Genomic DNA, 23,629 nt, shown 5'->3' on the forward strand with positions numbered 1-23,629 from the left:
TGGCCAACTGCCTCCAAAACTATAATAAACTAGGGATCAACCCTGATAAGTTGTGCGAGGACAAGATCTACAGAAAGGAATGCCTCAAGAACTGTTACCAACTATTGAACCTGTGACGATCGCCTACACCTGGACTTTTTGCCTGCTGCATTTTTTATTTATTTTTTTATTTTTTATATTTTTTAAAATACTGATGTCTATTGCTATAAACTTTATTTTATTTGAAGCGTAGGTAAGGTCAATTATGTAAATATCTCGGGTCGAGCACGCATGTACTCTTGTACATTGTACATGTGGTTCTTCGCAGTTCAGTATGTAAATCTCTCACCCTCCTGGCACACTGCTGTCCCGGTGTGACCACAGTTTCTTGTGGTTAATAAACGGATAATAATAATAATAATAATAATAATAATAATAATAATAATTTCTGCTAGCAAAATTCCTGTATATCATTGACAAGACACCATGAGCTACTCTTGCAGTCTTTTTACTCTGCTCCGAAAACTTCATATCTCACTGCATAGTTATCCCCGGGTCCTTTTCATACTCCACTACCCTAAGTGTAGAACCGCCACTTGATATGATACTCTAGGGTTACTGCTACCAATATGCAGTACTTTACATTTGTCAATGTTGAACTTCAGTTGCCACCTCTTAGGCCATTTGCTCAACTTTTCTAGATCCTGTTGCAGTAGCGTACTATCATTACTGTCAACCCTGCCAACCTTTGTATCGTCTGCAAATTTAGACAGGGGTAAGGGGAAGGGTTTTTGCTTTTGTAAAGGTGACTACAGTGGTCTCAGACAGTTTTTAAATTCTATACAATGAGATCAACTGATGATGTTACTAGTGACGAATTCTAAATGGGAATATTTCAGTGATTTAATCTTGGAGGGTACCAGACTGTTCATACCAACTAAGAAATACTGTTCAAGGTTTAGGCCTAAATGGATGTTAGATGAATTAAGGAGGCTCATGGTAGAGAAGAAAAATGCATGGAATGCATATAAATTATCAGGCGACACAGAAGCCTATGGCAGATATAAGCTAGTCTGTAATCAAGTCACATCAGCATCAACCAAAACAAAAAAAAAAAAAAAAACCATTTCACCCATCCATTCGTTCCAAATGCCTGTCTAGCTCAGCCTTAAATTTATTTAGGCTATCAACTTCCACAACAAAAGATGGAAGTCTGTTTCACCACTCGCTGGCTAAAGGCAACTTTCCATACATCTATTTTACAACTGTCTTTCCTCAATTTGAATCTATACCCCTTCAGGTTCTTAATCTGAGCAAGAGGAAGAATCTCATCAGCATTCATCTTGCTAAACCCATTCAAGGCCTTATACACCTCAATCCACCTCGCAGGTGCCTTCTCTCCAGGCATTGCAATTTGCAGAACTTAAGCCCTTTCTTGGTAAGAGCACCCCTTTGTTCCCCTCACCAATCTTATTGCCCTTCTTTGTACTCATTCTAGCAACTCTACATCCTTCTAAAATGAGGCCTTCAGACCTGTACACAGTAATCCAGGTTTGGCCTGACCATTGCCTTGTACAAAGGGATAATCACCTCCCTGTCCCTGTTAGCAAAATTCCTGTCCATCATTGACAAGACTGTATGACCTGCCCTGGCAGCCCGTCTGCACTGGTCAGCTAAATTCATATTTGACTGCACAATTATCCCCAGGTCTTTTTCACTTTCCACTTCCCCAAGTATAGTACCACACAGTTGGTACATTTCTTTTGCACAGTACTTTGCATTTGTGAATGTTAAACTTCAGTTGCCACTTCTCAGCCCATTTGCCCAACTTATCTAGTTCCAGTTGGAGTAGCATACTGTCTTTACTGTCGTTAAGAACCCTGCCAACCTTTGTATCATCTTCAGTGTTGGACATTAATCTTGATATATCTTCATCAATATCATTGATGAATACACAAAACAACAATGGGCCCATCACTGAACCCCGGGGAACTCCACTAACATTTGTCCTCGAAGAGCAGTGTCCATTGATTACCACTCTCTGTCGTCTCCCACTCAACCATCCCTTTATCCATTGTAGCAATTACCCTTAATGCCATAACTTTCCAGTTTGTACAGCAGTCTTCCACGTGCAACAGTATCAAAAGCTTTCCTGAAATCCAAGTACAGGCACCCCTTGACGTGTACTTAATAATTTTTTTTTTCATATACGTAAGTCCGTTTTGTACGTATGTCCAACTTTTGTCTTGTAGATACAAAATACATGTACAGCTACATGTAATGTACAGCTACAATAAATACATGTACAACGCACTGAGATTATAACCCCCAACAAACTTCATCATGTACAGCATTTTACGATTTGTAACCGAGTTAAATGAGACTGAAAGAACATAGAATGAATAATAATGTAGAGTACAGTATTTATTGAAAACGTATTTAATTAATGTACGATCAAATCACTTTACGATGGACTCTCCTAAATAAAATACCGCTCAGTATACAATATGTAGTAAGCACCGGTAATTGTGACCACGTTTGCGAACTGAATTTTAACTGAAATTTAAACGGCTCTTATAATATGTGAAAATAGGAAGAATATTATCCACAGGCTATAAAAGTAAAGATATAAAACACGATTAACAAGATTAAATGATGTGTGAAAATTGGAAGAATATTTCCCACGGGTTAGCAAAATAAAAATAAATTTACATCCGCTTATGTACATAATTCATACTATAACTAATTGATATTTCTGTTCACTGACATTTTTTTTAATTTAAAACAGTAAGAAAATAAGCAATCAATAACAGAACACTGCACGTACAAATTGCAACAAAGACGATTCGAGCAAGTGAGATTCAGAGTAACAACTTTATGAAGCTTAAAAAATAGGAATGAAGAAAAGATTCTGAAAATTTATTAATACAAAAATTTGTATGTTTTATATGATGGAAGGTTTCATTGAAGTGGAACTCATTTCACCCTAATACCGTAATGTAAAAACCCATCATTGGCTGATGCTGCATAAGCTTGCTTTCTTGCATCAAATGCCTCTACTAATGCTAATGCTAATCATAATAATTATGCAATACACCAACCGATTTTATAAATAGTGTTATGTTTATTTTAATAAACCGACTAATTGGAAACTGCTAATTGATTTTTATTGTTTTATGGTAGTGACCTCCAGAAATCTGCTTCAGAAAAATATCACAAAGGCATTCCAAATTGATTCTTATAACCAAACATAACAACAGTTTTGTGCTTTGTACATATCTGCAAGTTGTACTTAAGTCATTTGTACGTAAGTAGAAGAGTGCGTGTATATGATATCAAAATTATTTTTGATATTCAGTTCCTTTGTGACCACATCGTAGTATCCAATCAAATTGGTCAGACAAGACTTCCCTTTAACAAACCCATGCTGTATCTTAACTATTACTCCAGTCTTGATGATCAGCCTTGTCTAGATGATCCTGCAATGCTTCTTGAACCAGTAACTCCATTATTTTACCCAGAACACAAGTTAAACTATTAGGTGTATAGTTACTTGTGTCACCTTTTGAACCCCATTTGTGAATTGGTGTTACATTTGCTCACCTCCAGTCCATGGGAGCTTCTTCCAAGACCAAGGAAGCCCTCATAATTATGGCTAAGGGTTTGCTTACTTCCTTTGCTGCCTCCTTTAATATACCTGAATAGATCTCATCCACCCCAGGTGCCTTATTTATTTTTAACTTCAACAATTTCTCCTCCATTTTGCTCTCAGTTATTACAAAATCACTTAGCTCCTGTTAGAGTTTGATAAACTTTTGACATTCCCCTCATTGTGTGAATGTAGATGTAAAATACTCATTCATTTTATCAGCTAGAATGAATATAAAGAAGGGCGACAAGATTGGTAAGGGGAACAAAGAGTGCTCTTACCAAGAAAGGCTTAAGTTCTGCAAATTGCAGTGCCTGGAGAGTAGGCACCTGCGAGGTGATCTGATTGAGGTGTATAAGCCCTTGAATGGGTTGAGCAAGTTGAATGCTGATGGGATTCTTCGTCTTGCTCAGACTAAGAATCTGAGGGGGCACAGTTTCAAATTGAGGAAAGATAGTTGTAGAATAGATGTGCGGAAATTTGCCTTTAGCCAGCGGGTAGTTGATTGGTCGAACAGCCTTTCATCTTTTGTTGTGGAAGCTAATAGCCTAAATAAATTTAAGGCTGAGCTGGACAGGCATTTGGAACAAATGGAGGGGTGAAATGGGAGGTTCTTTTTTTTTTTTTTTTTGGCTGATGCTGCATAAGCTTGCTTTCTTGCATCATATGCCTCTACTAATGCTAATGCTAATCCTAAAGAGTTCTTTACTTATGTAAATTCTAGAAACAGGTTGGAAAGGGATAAAACAGATTGGACCACTTAACATAGACGGTTGGCACTTCCGTAGCCAGGTGGGCAGGAGCAGCAGTGCGTAGCACACACTTCTTGATTAGACCGGGGTTTGAGCCCGTGACTACCAAATATGGAGGATGTGGAAAGGTCAGGGAATGACCACCATATATCCCCGGAGCATTATTGCCTTTGTTGCTAATGCTCCTAAAAAAAACCAAATAACAATTAACGTAGATGGGTTGAGTAGTGATGATCACAGGTAGCTGATAAACTGAATGATTATTTGTCATATACATTCACGCATGAGGAGTTATTCAAGGAGGAGAATGCCAGATGTTTATCAAACTATAACAGAGAGCTAAGTGATTTTGTAATAACTAAGAGCAAATTGGAAGAGAAATTGTTGAAGTTAAACGTACGGAAGGTACCTGGGTGGATGGAATCTATCCAGTTATATTAAAGGAGGCAGCAAAAGAAATAAGCAAACCCATAGCCATTGGTTTGCTTACTTCTTTTGGAGTCACTGGTTAAGGAAATGATGCAGAATCATCTACACAAGACTGTAGTTATAGTTTAGACACAGCATGGGTTTGTTAAGGGGAAGTCTTGTCTGACAAATTTGATTGGATACTATGCTGTGATAATGAAGGAACTGGATGCAAAGAATAATTTTGTTCGTTGTTGGGTCCATTGTTGTTTTCGGTATTTATCAGTGATGTTGATGAAGGTTTTATCAATTACAGAAACTTTGGTAATAGGGTTAAGGAGGTGATTATCTCTTTGTCTGAGGTCATCACCAGGCCTCCACACCTGTATACAATCTAGAGCAGAGGTTTCCAACCTCAAGTACACGAGGAGTCAGCTACCGGTACACAGGCTGTGAATGAAACTACCTGCAATTTCCCTCATGGGAGAGTAAACTTTTGAAATGTTACTAAAGCCAAAACTTCTTTTTATTTTTCACATTTCATATCTATGCAAATATTTCAGTCTTTCTTCTTGGAAAATATACCTTTTTCTTTCTTGTACTAATTAATTCATAGAAATTTATCTCTTTACTTCCCCTATTTTTACTTCTTATTTTATACAGTCAGTCTTCCTTCAGAGGTTGGTTAGTGAACATTAAAAGTAGTGTTTGCAGTTGTAGTGATTAATGTAGGTCAACATAGATTAGGAGGTATGATCCTGATTATATAATTTATGACTTCTGTATTAAATGAGGCACAGAAGCAAAACCAATTCTGCAGTGTGTCGTTTGTTATGAATGTCTATCCAATTCAATTTTGAAACCTTCATTTCAAAGACAAAAACAACAAACACCCAAATTTAAAAGACAAACCTTGTGAATTTTTTCATAGGAAGATGATTGAACTATGTGCTCAGAAAACAGTTGTCTTCCTTCACTGATGTTAATTCCACCGTAGTGAAAGCATCATATTTAGAGAGTTTATATTGCTAAGTGCAGAAAAGCTCACATTGGTATTACCAGCAACCAAAGATATTGTAAACTGTATCTTGGGAGAATAAGCAGCTGAACAAATTGATAATGTTTTATTATCGAATAATACGGTAAAATGCAGAATACATGACATTGCATCTCAAGTAGAAGCCATTCTACCCGAAAGATTAAGAAAGAGCTCATTTTATTCCCTGCAGATTGATGAAAGCATGGATATCTCAGATTTGGCCCAATTGTTGGTTTATGTTCGATTTGAGCTCGAAGACGAAATGCTTCTTATTTTATACTGACTGTATAAAATAAGAAGCATTTTATCAAATTTTATCAAATCTCGAGCTCTCAATTCCTGATTATTTAACATTCTTTGCAATAAAATGGGGAGTGCTCATAAAAGAACTGTTACTCCACACAGAAGTGAAGTGGCTTTCTCAAGGAAAGGCCCTTCGTTGTCTTTTCGAATTGCGCTCCAAAGTATATAATTTTCTTCAATCAGAAGATCCCAAAAAGATAATTTCTTGAATGAAGAGTGGTTATGCAGACTAGCTTATTTAGCAGATATTTTTTCCTGATTAAATGACTTGAATCTGAGTTTGCAAGGAACAATTAGTACAATGTTTGATTCCAGTGATAAAATTAATGCTTTTAAAAGAAAATTAAAACTAGTGGAAGAGTAGGTATTAAAAAACAATATCAGCATGTTATCTTCACTTTACGATTTTATCCAAGAAAATAACATATGACCAAAAATGTGACTGACGAATCCACGAACATATAAAATCTTTGCACACAAGTTTTGAAAAATATTTTCAGGAAGACTTTACAGCACAAAATTGGATTAGGAACCCTTTCGCATTCTCGAATGAGATCCCACCAGAAGATATGATGTACAAGGAGTCATTCATAGATTTAGTGTCTTGGGCTTTATCACGGGGGCTTAATGTTGAAGTTCAAGAGTTCAAATTTAACAAAATTTTGGCTATCTATCCGCCAAGAATATCCCCTACTTTCTAAACAGGTATTGAAAGTTTTAATGCCATTTAATTCAACTTACTTGTCCGAGGCTGGATTTTCAGCGATGACTGCAATGAAAAATAAATATAGAACTCGATGAATATTGAATCAGATCTTCAACTGAGACACCAATCAATCCAGATATCCATTCGCTAGTAAAAGCGAAACAGATTCAGCCATCGCATTAGATCTAGTAATAAACAATGATTTTTTTTTTGGAATCTAAATGATGGAAAGTAGAAATATTTTCTTTGGAATCTGGTGTGTTTTCTTAACTTCTTTTCTTATTTGGATGTATCATATTGCTGGCTTTTGAATTTAAATATTTGTCTTAATTTTGAAAATGTATTATTTAAAATAGATATATTTTTTTCTATAATTGTAATTCACAATTATGTAAATCGATATTTCGAAAGTAAAAAAAAAAAAAAAAAAAAAAAAAATGAAAAATAAATTTGTTATTAAGACAATTTTGTTTTTGTTATTAAGATTTCATTTTGTTAATAAAAATTATAACTGTGCTGAATCAAGTGTTTAAATAATTTTAAATTGTGTAACAATCTTGTTAATAACTTTACTTCCTTTTTTAACTGCATACTATTATAACCATTAGCTTTTAATTTAATATATAGTAAATTTTATAGCTTTAAGAAATAATGAGAAAAATTCAAGTAAAGAGGAAAATGATTATACCACATGTTTATGTGAAAATATAAAAATTTCATTTATAAATTGTATTTTCTTAATTAATAAATGTGTTTTTCTGTTTCTAGTAGATTAGCTCGGTTTTGCTTACCTAATTAGTTATGCGACTTCAAAACAGACTTATGTATGAGGGTGGTTCAATAAAGAATCGCCTTCACCTACTTCCACATATTGCAGAGCCATGATATTTCGTGTGTAGCATCATACGTATCTCTGTACTAAAGGTATAAAATTTCAGCCCTGTGTCTTAATTTGTTTTTCTCTAACAGAGCTGAACATGTGACGAAGTAGCGTCATGGACAAAGTTGAAGCCAGAGCTGTAATCCAGTATCTGTTCTTGAAGGGGAAATCTCCTAAAGAAATCCACGAGACGATGACTGCTGTATATAAGAATGAAGCCCCATCCTATGGCATTGTGAAGCACTGGCATAGACAGTTTAGCTGTGACCGGACATTGGTAGAATCTGAGCCCTTCCAGGTTGACCCCATTCAGCCATTGATGACAGCACAATCAGAAAAGTGGAGTCATTAATCATGGAAGATCACTGGATATCTGTGATTGAATTGTCCCAGGATGTGAAGATTAGTGTGGGCTCTGTTGAAACAGTCCTTCACGACCAGCCCCATTTACGGAAATTGAGTGCAAGGTGGATTCCCTGATTATTGACTGGTTTTCAGAAGGCTGATCAACAACAGAAATCACAAGAGTTGTTAGCCTTGTGCCAAAAAAAAAAACGAGGAAGACTTTTTCTCACGTCTAATCACTCGGGATGAAAGTTGGATACACAATTTCGACCCCCAAAGCAAAAAAGCAGTCCATGGAATGGCGACATCATGGTTCCCCACCCCCCACAAGAAGGCAAGGATCCAAGTATCAGCAGGAAAGGCCTTGCTGACAGTGTTTTGGGATGAGAAAGGCATAATAATGACTGATTACCTGCTGAAAGGTAGAACAATTACAGGTGCCTAATATGCACCTTACAAAATTACTGGAGAAAATCAAAACATGTAGGCGTGGCATGCTGTCCAAAGGTGTGAGAATGCTTCAAGACAATATTCCAGTTCACACTTCTGAAATTGCAACAACACAAGTGGCCACTTGTCGATACGAAATACTGCCCCATCCAGCCTACTCACCCAATATTGCACCATTGGACTTCTTGTTTCCTTCCTTCATATAATTTTTTTAGGGATCCACTTTGCTGACGACAAGGCACTCATTTCTGTAAAAGAGTCATGATTCAAAGACCAACCTCACCACTTCTACAAAAATGGTATCCGTAGCCTCATCCATCGATGGGAAAAATGTGTAAATCTGCATGGTGGCTATGTAGAAAACGACTAAAACCTGTGCCAAGAATCAACAGGCTAGCACCTCTGCAACTAGTCAGGGCGATTCTTTATTGAACCATCCTCGTACTCATTAATTAACACACTAGTACATCATAAGAGATGTACACCAAAATTGAGTCTTCTAGATGAGCAGAAAACCCACTACACTTTCATTATGGGAGACTTCAATGCTAAGGTTGGAAAGAGGCAAAACAGTGCAGAAAAGGGAACTATAGGAAATTTTAGAATTGGTGAAAGAAATGAAAGAGGTGAAAGACTCGTGGAGTTTGCAGAATCTTGAGGATTTTCAGTAATGAACACTTTTTTCAAGAAAAGGGTGAACACAAAGTGGACATGGAAGAGCCCAAATGTATTAACAATGAATGAAATCGACTTCATCCTCACTAACAGAAGATATATCGTGAATGATGTTACCGTCCTGAACAAGGTAAATTGTTGGAAGTGATCACAGAATGGTAAGATGCACACTTGATATAGATGTAAGAAAAGAAAGGAAAAAACTCACTTGAGTAAATAATATGAAGGTCTTTGAAATAACAGAAGAGGAGAAAAAGCAGTATGTACTGGAACTTAAGAACAAGTTTGAGCTTCTGCAGATGGCTCAGGACCAAGATATCGATGAGGAATATTACAACTTTCTGAAAGTGATAAAGCCCAAGAAACCTATAGGTAAAAAGAAATCCAAAGAAGAAAAATTAGTCAAGAAACACTTGTTATGATGAACCGAAGGCAACAAATAAAGAACAAAATAAATACTGACAAGAAAAAAATTAAATATATTGAGTTATGCAAAGCCATCAGAAAGAGACTCAGTGAGGATATAAGAAGATTTAACACAAGAAAATTAGAACAAGCATTAAGGGAAAACAAAGTACTTTAATCAGCAGCCATGAGCAGTAATGCAGAAAGACAAATGATACTGCTACAGAAGAATAGCGATGGTGTACTTATAAATAGCAGAGAAGGCATAATTTGAGTAGCAGAAGACTACTATAGATTGATTGGTTGGTTGATTGGGGATTTATTTAGTGCATCAGCATCTATGGCCATAGTGCGCCAGCCTACTATAGAGAATTATACAAGGAGTGAAGGAATGATGCCAGCAGTGGGGAAGATGGAGCGCAAATTAGTAACACATATGACATACCCAATATCCTTCCTGATGAGGTAAAACATGCGTTGAAGAAAATGAAGGATCAGAAAACCTCTGCAGAAGATGAAGTTACTGTAGAGCTGTTAAAATTGGGAGGAAGAGACAAGGGACAAAATCTGGCAAGGCAAAATGCATTACAAAAGGTGTGATGCTTAGGAAGTGGAATAATGCAATCATAGTTTTGCTGCATCAGAAAGGAGATAAATCAGAAATTGGAAATTATAGACCAATTAGTTTGTTTTCCCACCTCTACAAGTTGTTCACAAGGGTCATTACTAACAGATTAGAAAAAAATACTTGATGAGAATCAACCGAAAGAGCAAGCTGGATTTAGGACAGGATTCTTAACTATGGATCACCTTCACGTAATCACCTTCACAGCTAATGGAGAAAGCAAATGAATATAAAACACCATTATGCCTGGCATTTGTGGATTATTAAAAGGCATTTGACTCCATACAGCATAAGGCAATGTTTCGGACACTGGAAAGACAAGGCATAGATAACCCATATATTATGATTTTGAAGAAAATATATAAGAACGCTACCTCCTTTATTAGACTAGACAAAGACAGTAGCAAATTTAAAATTGAGAAAGGATTTCAGCAAGGAGACACAATATCTCCGAAGTTGTTTACTGCTGCCCTTGAGGAAGCTTTCAGAAGGTTAGACTGGTCACAGAAATGAGTCAATGTGAATGGAGAGTACCTAAACCATTTACGATTTGCAGATGACATTGTGGTCATAAGCCATGATCCCAAAGAATTATAGGAAAATCTTAATCAGTTATGCAGAGTTAGTAAAGATTTTGAACTAAAGTTGAATATGGCTAAAACAAAAGTAATAGTAGTAGTAGTAGTGGCATGTGATGCAAGAAAGCAAATGTATGAGCTTATGCAGCATCAGCCAAAAAAAAAAAAAAAAAAATCACACCATTCCCTCCAAATGCCTGTCCAGTTCCTCCTTAAATTTATTCAACCTATCAACTTCCACAACGACAGATGGAAGTTTGTTCCAGCAATTAACCACCCGCTGGCTAAAGGCAAATTTCCCCACATCTATTCTACCTCTGTCTTTTCTTAATTTGAATTTATGCTCCCTTGGGTTCGTAATCTGAACAAGTTGAAGGATCCCATCAGAATTCAGTGTGCTCAACCCATTCAAGGCCTTATGTACCTCAATCAGATCACCGTGCAGGTGCCTAGTCTCCAGCCACTGCAATTTGCAGAACTTACGCCTCTCTTGGTAAGAGGATCCCTTCATTCCCCTCACCAATCTTGTTGCCCTTCTCTGTACACGCTCAAGTAAATCTACGTCCTTCCTAAAATGAGGCCTCCAGACCTGTACGCAGTACCCAAGGCGTGGCCTGACCATTGCCTTATACAGAGGGATAATCACCTCCTTTTCCCTGCTAGCAAAATTCCTATATATCATTGACAAAACCCCATGACCTGCCATGGTAGTTGTTGGTGCATAGGCTTCTGCGGCCATAATGCACCTCCCAAGGTTTTTTGCAGTACTTTGATCCAAGCCTGAGGCGGGAGTCGAACCCGCGACCTTTGGGTTGCCAGGCAGGCACTTTACCCACCCGGCTAGCCCGGTCGGCCCTGCCATGGCAGCCTGTCTGCATTGCTCAGAAAACTTCATATTTGCCTGCACAATTACTCCCAGGTCTTTTTCATTTTCTACCACCTTAAGTGTAGTACCACACAGTTGGTACGTTTCTCTGGGGATACTTCTACCCATATGCAGTACTTTGCATTTGTCAAGGTTAAACTTCAGTTGCCACTTCTTAGCCCATCTGCCCAAGTTATCCAGATCCTGTTGCAGTAGCACACTGCCATTACTGTCATTAACAACCCTGCCAACCTTTGTATCATCTGCAAACTTCGAAACATTAAGCCTGATATACCTTCATCAATATCATTGATAAATATACAAAACAACAGTGGACCTAACACCGAACCCTGTGGGACTCCACTAATAACACTAGTCCAAGAAGAGCAGCACCCATTGATTACCACCCTCTGTCTTCTCGCACTTAACCATCCTTTTATCCATTGTAGCAACTTACCCTTAATATCATTCTGCTCCAATTTGTACAATAGTCTTCCATGCGCAACAGTGTCAAAAGCTTTCCTGAAATCCAAACATATGATATCAAAATTATTTTTTGCATCCAGTTCCTTTGTAACCACATCATAATAACCTATCAAATTTGTCAGACAAGACTTTCCCTTAACAAACCCATGCTGTGTCTGAATTATTGCTGCAGTCTTGTCTAGATGATCCTGCAATGCATCCTTAACCAGCGACTCCATTATTTTACCCGGAACAGAAGTTAAACTAACTGGTCTGTAATTACTCGTGTCACCCTTCGATCCCCCTTTGTGAATTGGGGATACATTTGCACATCTCCAGTCCGTGGGAACCTCCCCTGAGTCCAAGGATGCTCTCATAATTATGGCTAAGGGTTTGCTTAGTTGCTTTGCCGCCTCCTTTAATATAACTGGATAGATCCCATCCACCCCAGGTGCTTTTCTTACGTTTAACTTCAACAATTTCTCTTCCACTTTGCTCTCAGTTATTTCAAAATCATTAAGTATCTTGCTACAATTTGATAACCGTCTGCCATTTTGAAACCTTAATAATTCCTCACGTGTGAATGTAGATGCAAAATACTCATTCAGTTTGTTTGCTATCTGAGCAGGATCACCAACAGTCAAACCATCGATGAACAAGTATGCCACAGAAAGGGATATAATTATTGAAGCAGCAGTAATTGAAAAGGTGGAGTCATATACTAATCTGGGACAAGTCATTAGCTGTAATAATGATAAATGGCTGGAAGTCAAGAGAAGAGTAAATTTTGGATGGATAGCATTCAGGAAATATAGTCATATACTGATGAGCAATATCCCAATTTGTCTGACGTAAAATAATGAACCAATGTATACTCCCCACCATGACTTATGGAAGTGAAACTTGGGCACTCACCAAAAGAATGGAAGTGAAGCTGAGAACTACACAGCGAAGAATGGAATGAATTATATTCGGAATCAGACTGTTAGATAAGAAGAGTAACACATGGATTAGGCAGCATACTCAAGTAAAGGACGTTCTTATCAAAACTAAAGAACTAAAATGGTCTTTGGCAGGACACATAGTTCGAAGATATGATGACAGATAGACTAAGAAAATAACAGAATGGTACCCAAGAGGAGCTAGAAGAAAACCTGGAAGACAGCAATGGATATGGACAGATGAAATTCATGAATTTGTGGGTAGTAAATGGATGGCCATTGCACAAAACAGAAGGAACTGGAAAGTTGCTGGAGAGGCTTTCATCCTGCAGTGGATTGAAAATGGTTGATGATGATGACATCATAAGATACCAATGTGGTTGACCGGTATGTGGGTTTATAAAAGTTGGAACCTCTGATCTAGAGTATTGTATGTATGCCTCACATTAGGAAGGATGTTGATCTGCTGGAATGAGTTCAGAGAAGGACAACCAGATTGGTGAAGGGAACAAAAGAATTCCATTATCTAGAAAGGCTTCACTTCTGTAAATTGCAAAATATGGAGACTAGCACCTGTGGAGTGATTTGATTGAGGTGTTTAAGGCCATGAGTGGATTGAGTAAGCTGAATATGAATGGAATTCTTCCTCTTGCTGAGACTACAGACATGAGGTGGTATGTCTGTAGGCATTAAATTGATGAAGGATAGTTGCTGGATAGATGTGCAGAAGTTTTCCTTCTGCCAGCAAGTTGATTATTGGAATAGGTTTCCATCTGTTGTTGTGGAAGTGGATGGTTTGAAAAAATTCAAGGAAGCTAGACAAATTTTTTGTGGGTAAGGGTGTGTGTTTGTGTGTTTTTCTCTTTGTTTGGTCTTATGCTATATAAGGTTGCTTTCTTGCATCATTGGCATTACTGTTACTATTATTTACCCTGTAACGTTTTCCTCCCCTCATTATTCTTTTACTGCAAATCATCCAGGTGCAACATTGACTTTACAAGGAATTTCTGATTCTGGGAATAATCACTCTTAGGAAGCTTTTGATAATAACAATCAATCTATCAAAAAAATCTGTTATCAAAAATCATATCAGAATTAAAAAAAAAAAAAAAAAAATTAAAGATTAGTATTGAGAGTTTTTAAGACAATTTCTACAAAAAAAAACATATTTTAAATGTTTAATGCATTTTGGGATGAAAATAAATATATGTATGTACCACAGACTTCACTAAATAAATATTATGTGCCATTAGTGACTGTTAAAGCATTGTTATGCTGCATACAAAATTTAAAAAAAAAAAAAAAAATCCAAAAACTTTTTTTTCCAGAAATAAAAAGAAATATTTTGGGGTCTGTCAGGTGTCACTGTGTTGTATATACTCTTGGGTGACATCTTTATTTTTAGTTGCTGTTGTACAGTATGTTACTGATGAATTAGAAAAATGAGAAGCATTATTCTTTTGAGCAATCATTTTAGTTATTTTTAAAAGTTACTATTGAATCCTGTTTTCCTAAAAGTATTTATTCATTCCAGATTGCTGGCTATTTGAATCTGATTGCTAATAGCATAGATAATTTTACTCATGGTCTAGCTGTAGCAGCAAGTTTTCTGGTTGGAAGTAAAGTAAGTAGGTTTTTTTTTCTGATGAGCTCCTTTAAATTTACACTAATCTTGGTAGTGCTGGCTTCATAATGCATGCTTTATTCTATTATTATTATTGTTTATTATTTATTTAGACACACTTGGTAATAATGAAACCTACATGTTGGTTATTTGTTTTACTTAAAAATTGCTTTGTATTTTATTTTTTCTTTTTATGTTCAGACTGACCACCATGTATTATTTTTTCTAACCTTTCTGTTATTTAGTAATTATTATTATTATTAGGTAGTGGCAAATGATGCAAGAAAGCAAGCTTATTCAGTCAAAAAAAAAAATATATATATATATAAATAAATAAAAAATAATAATAAATTCCATTTCACATCCAATAGTTTATCTAATTCTTTCTTGAATTTATTCAAACTATCCATTTCCACAACAACAGATGGAAGCTTGTTGCAGAAATCAACCACTTGTTGGCTAAAGGCAAACTTCTGCACATCTGTTCTGTAACCATTCTTCCTGAATTTAAATTTATGCTCTGTCGTGTGGATAGTCTGAGCAAAAGGAAAGATCCCATGAGCATTGAGTGTGCTCAAGCCATTCAAAGCCTTAACCACCTCAAATCGGATCAACCTGCAGGTGCCTTGTTTCCAAATGCCACAATTTGCAGACTTGAAGTCTTTCCTGGTAAGTGCCTTTGCTTTGTTCTCCTCACCAATCTTGTTGTCCTTTTCTGGACCTGTTCCAGCAGCTCTATGTCCTTCCCAAAATGAGGCCTCCAGTCCTGTATGCAGTACTCAAGATGTGGCCTGACCATTGCCTCTTACAATGGGATAATCAGCTCCTTATCCCTGCTAGCAAAATTCCTGTATATTATTAACAAAACCCCATGAGCTGTCCTGGCAGCCTGTGTGCACTGCTCAGAGAAATTCATATCTGACTGTACAATTATCCTGAGGTCCTTTTCATTTTCTAGTGCCCTGAGTGCAGTGCTACATAGTTGGTATGTTTCTCTGGCATTACCGGTTGTAATACATATATGTAATACATTGTATTTGCCAGCGTTAAACTTCATTTGCCATTTCTCAGCCCATCTGCCTAATTTTTCTAGATTCTGTTGCAGTCATACCTTCATCACTGTCATTTGCCCCCCTGCCAACCTTTGTATCATCTGAAAACTTAGCCATTAAGTCTGATATACCTTCATCAGTATCATTAATAAATACAGAAAACAGCAATGTGCCTAGCACTGAATCCTGTGGGACTCCACTAATAACATTGGTCTGTGAAGAGCAATGTCCATTGATTACTACTCTCTGTCTCACTCAACCATCTCTTTATGCATAGCAGTAACTTGCACTTCATGCTGTACAGCAGTCTTATGTGCAACAGTATCAGATACTCTCCTGAAATCCAAGTATGTGATATCAAAATTATTTTTTGCACCCAGTTCCTTTGCAACCACATCGTAGTATCCAGTCAAATTGGTCAGATAGGATTTCTCCTTAACAAGGTTTTATTTTGTATCTGAACTATAACTACAGTCTTCTTTAGATGATCATTCATTGCTTCTTATCTTCTTGATCCTCATTTGTGAATTGGGGATACATTTGCACATCTCCAGTCCATGGGGACCACCCCTGAATCCAAGGATGCTCTAATAATTATGGCTAAGGGATTGCGTATTTCCTTTTCTGCCTACTTTATTATAACTGGATAGATTCCATCCATCCCAGATGCCTTTAACTTCAGCAATTTCTCATCCACTTTGATCTCAATTATTACAAAATAATTTAGCTCCCTATTAGAGTTTGATATACTTGTGGCCTCCCTTTCCTACAGAATTCTTCATGTGTGAATCAGATGCATAATACTTGTTCAGTTTGTCCACTATCTGAGCAGGATCATCAACATTTACACCAGCAATATCAAGTGGACCAATCTGATTCATTCCCCTTCCTTCTAGAGTTTACATAATTAAAGAATTCTTTGCTGTTTTCATTTGCATTCTTTGCCGAATATTTCTCATAACCTGTCTTCACTTGCCTAACCTCCTTCGTGACTCGATTACAGACAGATTTATTTCTGCCATTGGCTTCTGTGTTACCTGATAATTTATATGCACCACATACATTTTTATTCTCTGCAATGAGTCTCGTTAGTTATTGAGGTCCCCTCAATTTAAATTCTTCAAGGGCATCTCCACCCCCTTTCTTCATTAGCATTAGTAGAGGGATATGATGCAAGAAAGCAAGCTTATGCAGCATCGGCCAAAAAATAAAGAAATAAATAAAAAAAAAAAAAAAAAACCGCTTCGATTTTGCCCCTCTGTTCGTTCCAAATACCTGTCAGCTCGGCTTTAAATTTATTTAGGCTATCAACTTCCACAACAAAAGATGGAAGTCTGTTCCACCAATCAACTACATGTTGGCTAAAGGCAAACTTCCGCACATCTGTCTTACAACTGTCCTTCCTCAATTTGAATTTATGCCCTCTCAGGTGATTATTCTGAGCAAGAGGAAGAATCCCATCAGCATTGAGCATGCTCAAACAATTCAAGGCTTTATACACCTCAATCAGTTTACCTCACAGGTACCTAGTCTCCAAACACTGTAATTTGCAAAACTTAAGCCTTTCTTCATAAGAGCAACCCTTTGTTCCATTCACTAATCTTGTTGCCCTTCTCTGTACTCGTTCCAACAGCTCTACATCCTTCTTCAAATGAGGCTTCCAGACTTGTGTACAGTACTCAAGGTGTGGCCTGACCATTGCCTTATACAAGGGGATAATCACTTCCTTATCCCTGCTAGAAAAATTCCTGTATACCATTGACAAGACACCATGAGCTACTCTTGCAGACTGTCTGCACTGCTCGAAAAACTTCATATCTGCCTGCACAAATACCCCCAGGTCCTTTTCATTCTCTACCACTGTCAGTGTAGTACCACAGAGTTGATATGTTACTCTGAGATTACTGCTTCCAGTATGTAGTACTTTACTTTTGTCAATGTTAAACTTCATTTGCCACCTCTCAGCCCATCTGCTCAACTTTTCTAGATCCTGTTGCAGCAGCGTACAGTCATTAGTGTCATTAACAACCCTGCCAACCTTCGTATCATCTGCAAACTTGGACATTAAGCCTGATATACCATCATCAATCTCATTTATAAATACAGAAAACAACAGTGGACCCAACACTGAACCCTGAGGGACTCCACTAATAACATTAGTCCACGAAGAGCAGTATCCATTGATTACCACTCTCTGTCTTCTCCCACTCAACCATCCCTTTATCCATAGAAGCAATTTGCCTCCAATGCTGCACTGCTCCAATTTGTGCAGCAGTCTTCAAAAATGTAACAGTATCAAAGGCCTTTCTAAGATCCAAATATATGATATCAAAGTTATTCTTTGCATCCAGTTCCTTTGTGACTGCATCATAGTATCCAATCAAATTGGTCAGACAACACTTCCCCTTAACAAATCCATGCTGTGTCCGAGCTATAACTGAAGTCTTGTCTAGATGATCGTGCAGTGCTTCCTTAACCAGTGCCTCCATTAATTTCCCTGGAACAGAAGTTAAACTAACAGGTCTATAATTACCTGTGTCTCTCTCTTTGATCCTCCTTTGTGGATTGGGGTCACATTTTCACATCTCCCGTCCAGGGAAGCTGTCATAATTATAGCTAAGGGTTTGCTTACTTCCTTTGCTGTCTCCTTTAATATAATTGGATAGATTCCATCCACCCAAGTGCCTTTCTTATGTTTATTTTCCTCCATTTTAAATTAACCCAGAACTGATTAATGCCATCTGTATAAGATTTAACATTACATCCGTCTGTATGGTATTTAATATAGTCTAAGTATTATATTTGTTTAAGTTGTTAGTAATGGTGGTAGAGGCTAGAGTTGTAAAATACAGAATCTACTTTGAGGTATGGTTACAGATAATGCGGGATATGGTGCAGACCGAGAACGACCTGTGCGATGCAACAACCCGGGAAACGTATAATGGCCCATGCACACGCCAATGGTATACTGGAAAGTATATATATATATATGCAATACAATGTAAGGAAGACCTTACATATAACATTAACGTTAAAATTAAAATTAAATATTAAAACTAAAATTAAAATTATGTTAATTATAGATATATAGATACATTGAAAGGGACTTTTTCAAGGGCTAACCCTCTCGATGTATCAAACATAATTAACGCAGCTGTCCGTTTCTGTTGTCATCGCCAGCTTAACCATTTCCAAAAAATAGTTAAGATATATATGAAAACATATTATATTAGGCTGCAAAATGCGCCAAAGTGAATCACAATTTAGTTGTTAACTGGCTAGATGACTGTTAGCCCGACGGATAGCTTAATTTCAAAAGAGAATGACCATGTAGAAAGAGATCCATCCACTGTTAGTCATATAGGTATGTGGTATAGTTTATCATATTGGTATCAAAAGTAGCATAAGCTGAGAGAAGGTGAATGGAAGCAGGGTAAAGTATAGCTATAGTACCTCAGTCCCCCTTGAATTGCTCTAATAGTTCATGAGGTATGAAAAGTAGGGTTATATAGTAGAAAGTGAAAAGTATAGAAAAAGACCAAGCATAATTTTATGTGGGATAAAACCACGAGCGTAACATCCCGTCCGTTATAGTAAGGGATCCTGGTTTTTAAAGAATAACAAGAGAAGTTATCATATAATTATAAGTATAAACATGCTTACCACCAGTAGAAGGAATGTTAGAAAGACCAAATAATATCGCACGTGTAGTATATATCAGACGCAAGACCGACGCGCCCCCTTGGATCTGCAGTTAAAGTCACTAAAATAGTCAAAATTAAATCAGTAATCTGTAGCGCCCTCTGTAATTTTTGTATATTAATGTGGAACTAACATATAGTAATGGCAACAAATAGATGGTTCTCGGAGTCAAAGTAGAGTATAACAGAATAATTTCCTACCCATGGAGTAAATATAGGTACGACTTTTTCAATGAGTGTGAGCTATATATGATATACTTCATGGGCAGTGCCTACTATATAGATATATACATATCCAGTAAAAGTAACAGATGCCAATAGAATTGATAACGAAATAAGACTATATAAGCTAAACCGTCTATGTGTAGCACAAGACTTTATCCGTATGGGTTAAGGTTATTATTATGTCTGTTGTTAATTTCTATCAGAATAGCTTTATGTAGGTATTGTGTAATAGTAGAGTGTGGGAATCCATTTTTTATTAACTTAGATTTGAATTCGACTAAGAGTATCTATAATATTACCTTAATTGTTACATATGCTGGTTCTTCTAATACATTGAGCAACTATAATGTAGGAGTAGTAGTAGTGGCATGTGATACAAGAAAGCAAGTGTATGAGCTTATGCAGCATCAGCCAAAAAAAAAAAAAAAAAAAATTGTTCCAGCAATTAACTACCCGCTGGCTAAAGGCAAATTTCCACACATCTATTCTACATCTGTCTTTTCTTAATTTCAATTTATGCCCCCTTAGGTTCGTAATCTGAACAAGTGGAAGGATCCCATCAGAATTTAGCGTGCTCAACCCATTCAAGGCCGTGTACACCTCAATTAGATCACCGCGCAGGTGCCTAGTCTCCAGCCACTGCAATTTGCAAAACTTAAGCCTCTCTTGGTAAAGGGATCCCTTCATTCCCCTCACCAATCTTGTTGCCCTTCTCTGTACACGCTCAAGCAAATCTACATCCTTCCTAAAATGAGGCCTCCAGACCTGTACGCAGTACTCAAGGCGTGGCCTGACCATTGCCTTATACAAGGGAATAATCACCTCCTTATCCCTGTTAGAAAAATTCCTGTATATTATTGACAAGACACTATGAGCTCCTCTTGCAGCCCATCTGCACTGCTCAAAGAACTTCATATCTGCCTGCACAATTTCCCCCAGGTCCCTTTCATTCTCTACCACCTTAAGTGTAGTACCACACAGTTGGTACATTTCTCTGGGGTTACTTCTACCCATATGCAGTACTTTGCATTTGTCAAGGTTAAACTTCAGTTGCCACTTCTTAGCCCATCTGCCCAAATTATCTAGATCCTGTTGCAGTAGCACACTGTCATTACTGTCATTAACAATCCTGCCAACATTTGTATCATCTGCAAACTTCGACACTAAGCCTGATATACCTTCATCAATATCATTGATAAATATACAAAACAAAAGAGGACCCAACACCAAACCCTGTGGGACTCCACTAATAACATTAGTCCACGAAGAGCAGCACCCATTGATTACCACCCTCTGTCTTTCCCGCTCAACCATCCTTTTATCAATTGTAGCAACTTACCCTTAATACGATTCTGCTCCAATTTGTACAATAGTCTTCCATGCGCAACAGTGTCAAAAGCCTTCCTGAAATCCAAATATATGATATCAAAATTATTTTTTTCATCCAGTTCCTTTGTAACCACATCATAATATCCTATCAAATTTGTCAGACAAGACTTTCCCTTAACAAACCCATGCTGTGTCTGAATTATTGCTGCAATCTTGTCTAGTTTATCCTGCAATGCATCTTTAACCAGTGACTCCATTATTTTACCCAGAACAGAAGTTAAACTAACTGGTCTGTAATTACTCGTGTCACCCTTCGATCTCCCTTTGTGAATTGGGGATACATTTGTACATCTCCAGTCCGTGGGAACATCCCCTGAGTCGAAGGATGCTCTCATAATTATGGCTAAGGGTTTGCTTAGTTGCTTTGCCACCTCCTTTAATATAACTGGATAGATCCCATCCACCCCAGGTGCCTTTCTTATGTTTAACTTCAACAATTTCTCCTCCACTTTGCTCTCAGTTATTACAAAATCATTAAGCACCCTGCTAAAATTTGATAACCTTCTGCCATTTTGAAACCTTAATAACTCCTCATGTGTGAATGTAGATGCAAAATACTTATTCAGTTTGTTTGCTCTCTGAGCAGGATCATCAACAATCGAATCATCGATATCAAGTGGACCAATCAGATTCAACCCCTTCCTTTTAGAGTTTATATAAGTAAAGAAATCTTTACTGTTTTTCTTACCATCCTTTGCCAAAATTTCTCGTAATCTGCCTTCGCCTGCCTGACCTCCTTTGTGACCTGATTAAAGACTAGCTTATATCTGCCATAGGCTGCTGAGTTGCTTGATAATTTATGTGCATCGCATGCATTTTTCTTTTCTGTCATGAGTCTCATTAGTTCATTTGATAACCATTTAGGCCTAAACCCTGAACAATATTTATTAATAGGTATGAAACTTTTAGTAGCTTTCGCGATTAATTCCTTGAATGCTTCCCACGTAGAATTTACCATTGGTAACACCGTCAGTTGATCCCACTGTACAGAATTTAGAAACTGTCTGAGACCACTGTACTCTCCTTTACGGAAGCAAAAACCCTTTCCTTTACCTCTGATGGTAATTATATCTTTAAGTAAATCCCACATCAGTACATTGTGATCACTGCCACCTAGTGGTTTCTTTATCTGCAAATTCTTAATACACGAATGATCACTGCTGATAACCAGATCAAGAGTATTACCCTCTCTGGTTGCCTCTTGAACATGCTGCTGCAGAAAACAATCATCCAATAAATCCACAAAAGTCTTTCTAATGTGTGAGTGACCAACCCACAAGTTCCAGTCAATATCTGGGAAGTTAAAATCCCCCATTATAAGACATTTTGATTTACTAGCCCACTCTGTACAATTGTTCATTGTACTAATTTGAGTCATTAGGCCTGTGTTTCTGTGAATATGTTTGGAGATGTTATATTATATATATATATATATATATATAAGATAAATGAACAAATTTATTTAGTGCAGAATATAATATATGATAAAAGGTAGAAGCAAAGAAAGTACAGTGTACCCTGGTAGCGAAAGGCTGTGTGAACGAAGTAGGGGGGGGTAAAGAATTCAGTAAGGGTAATAATTGAAAGAATATGTACCAAGTGAAAATTTGAACAAACGACCAAGGAGGAAATACATTGCCAAGTCTTTCATAATTTTTGTGTCTTCGTCAGAGGTCATCCACCAAAATTATGAAAAAATATAGCAATGCTCTTACTTCTGTTTCCGACATGTTCTGTATGCCAAAGCACGTGTAAGGGAACACGTGGTAAAATAATTTTGATAGGTAAAAAGTTAAAATTAATTATGATAGGTAAAAAGTAATTATGATAGGTAAAAAGTAATTATGATAGGTAAAAAGTTAAAATTAAGGAAAAGCATACAGAACATGGATGACCTTACAGAAGTAAGTACAACCATATGAAAGTTGAGAACAAAGGGAAAGCACGACGACAGTTAAGTAGCATACGAAAGACTGACTTACCGCTGTTGGCAGGACTGACCGAAAAGTGTGTGGGTGTGATACGCTAGTATTTATGTGCGGGTACGCTAGCGGCGCCTAGCGTATACGAATTTTGGTGTACGTAAATAAGTGGGCGGAGGGTTACGGTAGGTTAAATACATGATGTCCAAACTGCCCAGGATAGGTAAGAAATATGATAACTGACAAAGTAGCTGTTGAGGGAAGCTAAACTTTGTTTAAGGCGAAAAAAGTATGGGTAAAGATAGAAAAATAGAGCCCTGGTGTTGCGGTCGATAAACTAATGGCGCACAGGGCATAAAAAGGTAGAAGCTAGTAAAGTGGAAAGATGATTGAGGTAGAGATTTGTAGTGGTGCTCGGGTAGTTCGGGGTTGCTAGCCCGTTCCTTTAGATAGGACCCTGAACGAATGTCTGGGAGTGTGTGCATCATGTATTTAAAGTCAGTTGTGTTAAATAAATACATAAAGATATGTTAGAACATAATAATAATAAGATAAATATTAAATTATTAAATTATATTTACAAGATAAATACACGGAAGTAGGCCAATTGGTGGGTACAAGTTTTTCAGACTGTAAGACACCACAGAGGCC

General features: G+C 37.2%; 1 protein-coding gene across 1 annotated transcript in view; it reads left to right on the forward strand.

The window, feature by feature from the left end:
* Zip99C (Zinc transporter Zip99C) overlaps positions 1 to 23,629 on the forward strand; it is a 336,298-nt gene that overhangs the window by 121,267 nt on the left and 191,402 nt on the right. Inside the window, exons 7-8 of the mRNA XM_090373442.1 lie at positions 8,532 to 8,544; positions 14,600 to 14,689. Coding sequence (XP_090229568.1) covers positions 8,532 to 8,544; positions 14,600 to 14,689 — 103 coding nt within the window. The remainder of the gene's footprint in view (positions 1 to 8,531; positions 8,545 to 14,599; positions 14,690 to 23,629) is intronic.

Source organism: Mastigoproctus giganteus, chromosome 5, assembly GCF_048544385.1.
Source record: "Mastigoproctus giganteus isolate SK-2022 chromosome 5, ASM4854438v1, whole genome shotgun sequence".
NCBI classification, from domain to species: domain Eukaryota; kingdom Metazoa; phylum Arthropoda; class Arachnida; order Uropygi; family Thelyphonidae; genus Mastigoproctus; species Mastigoproctus giganteus.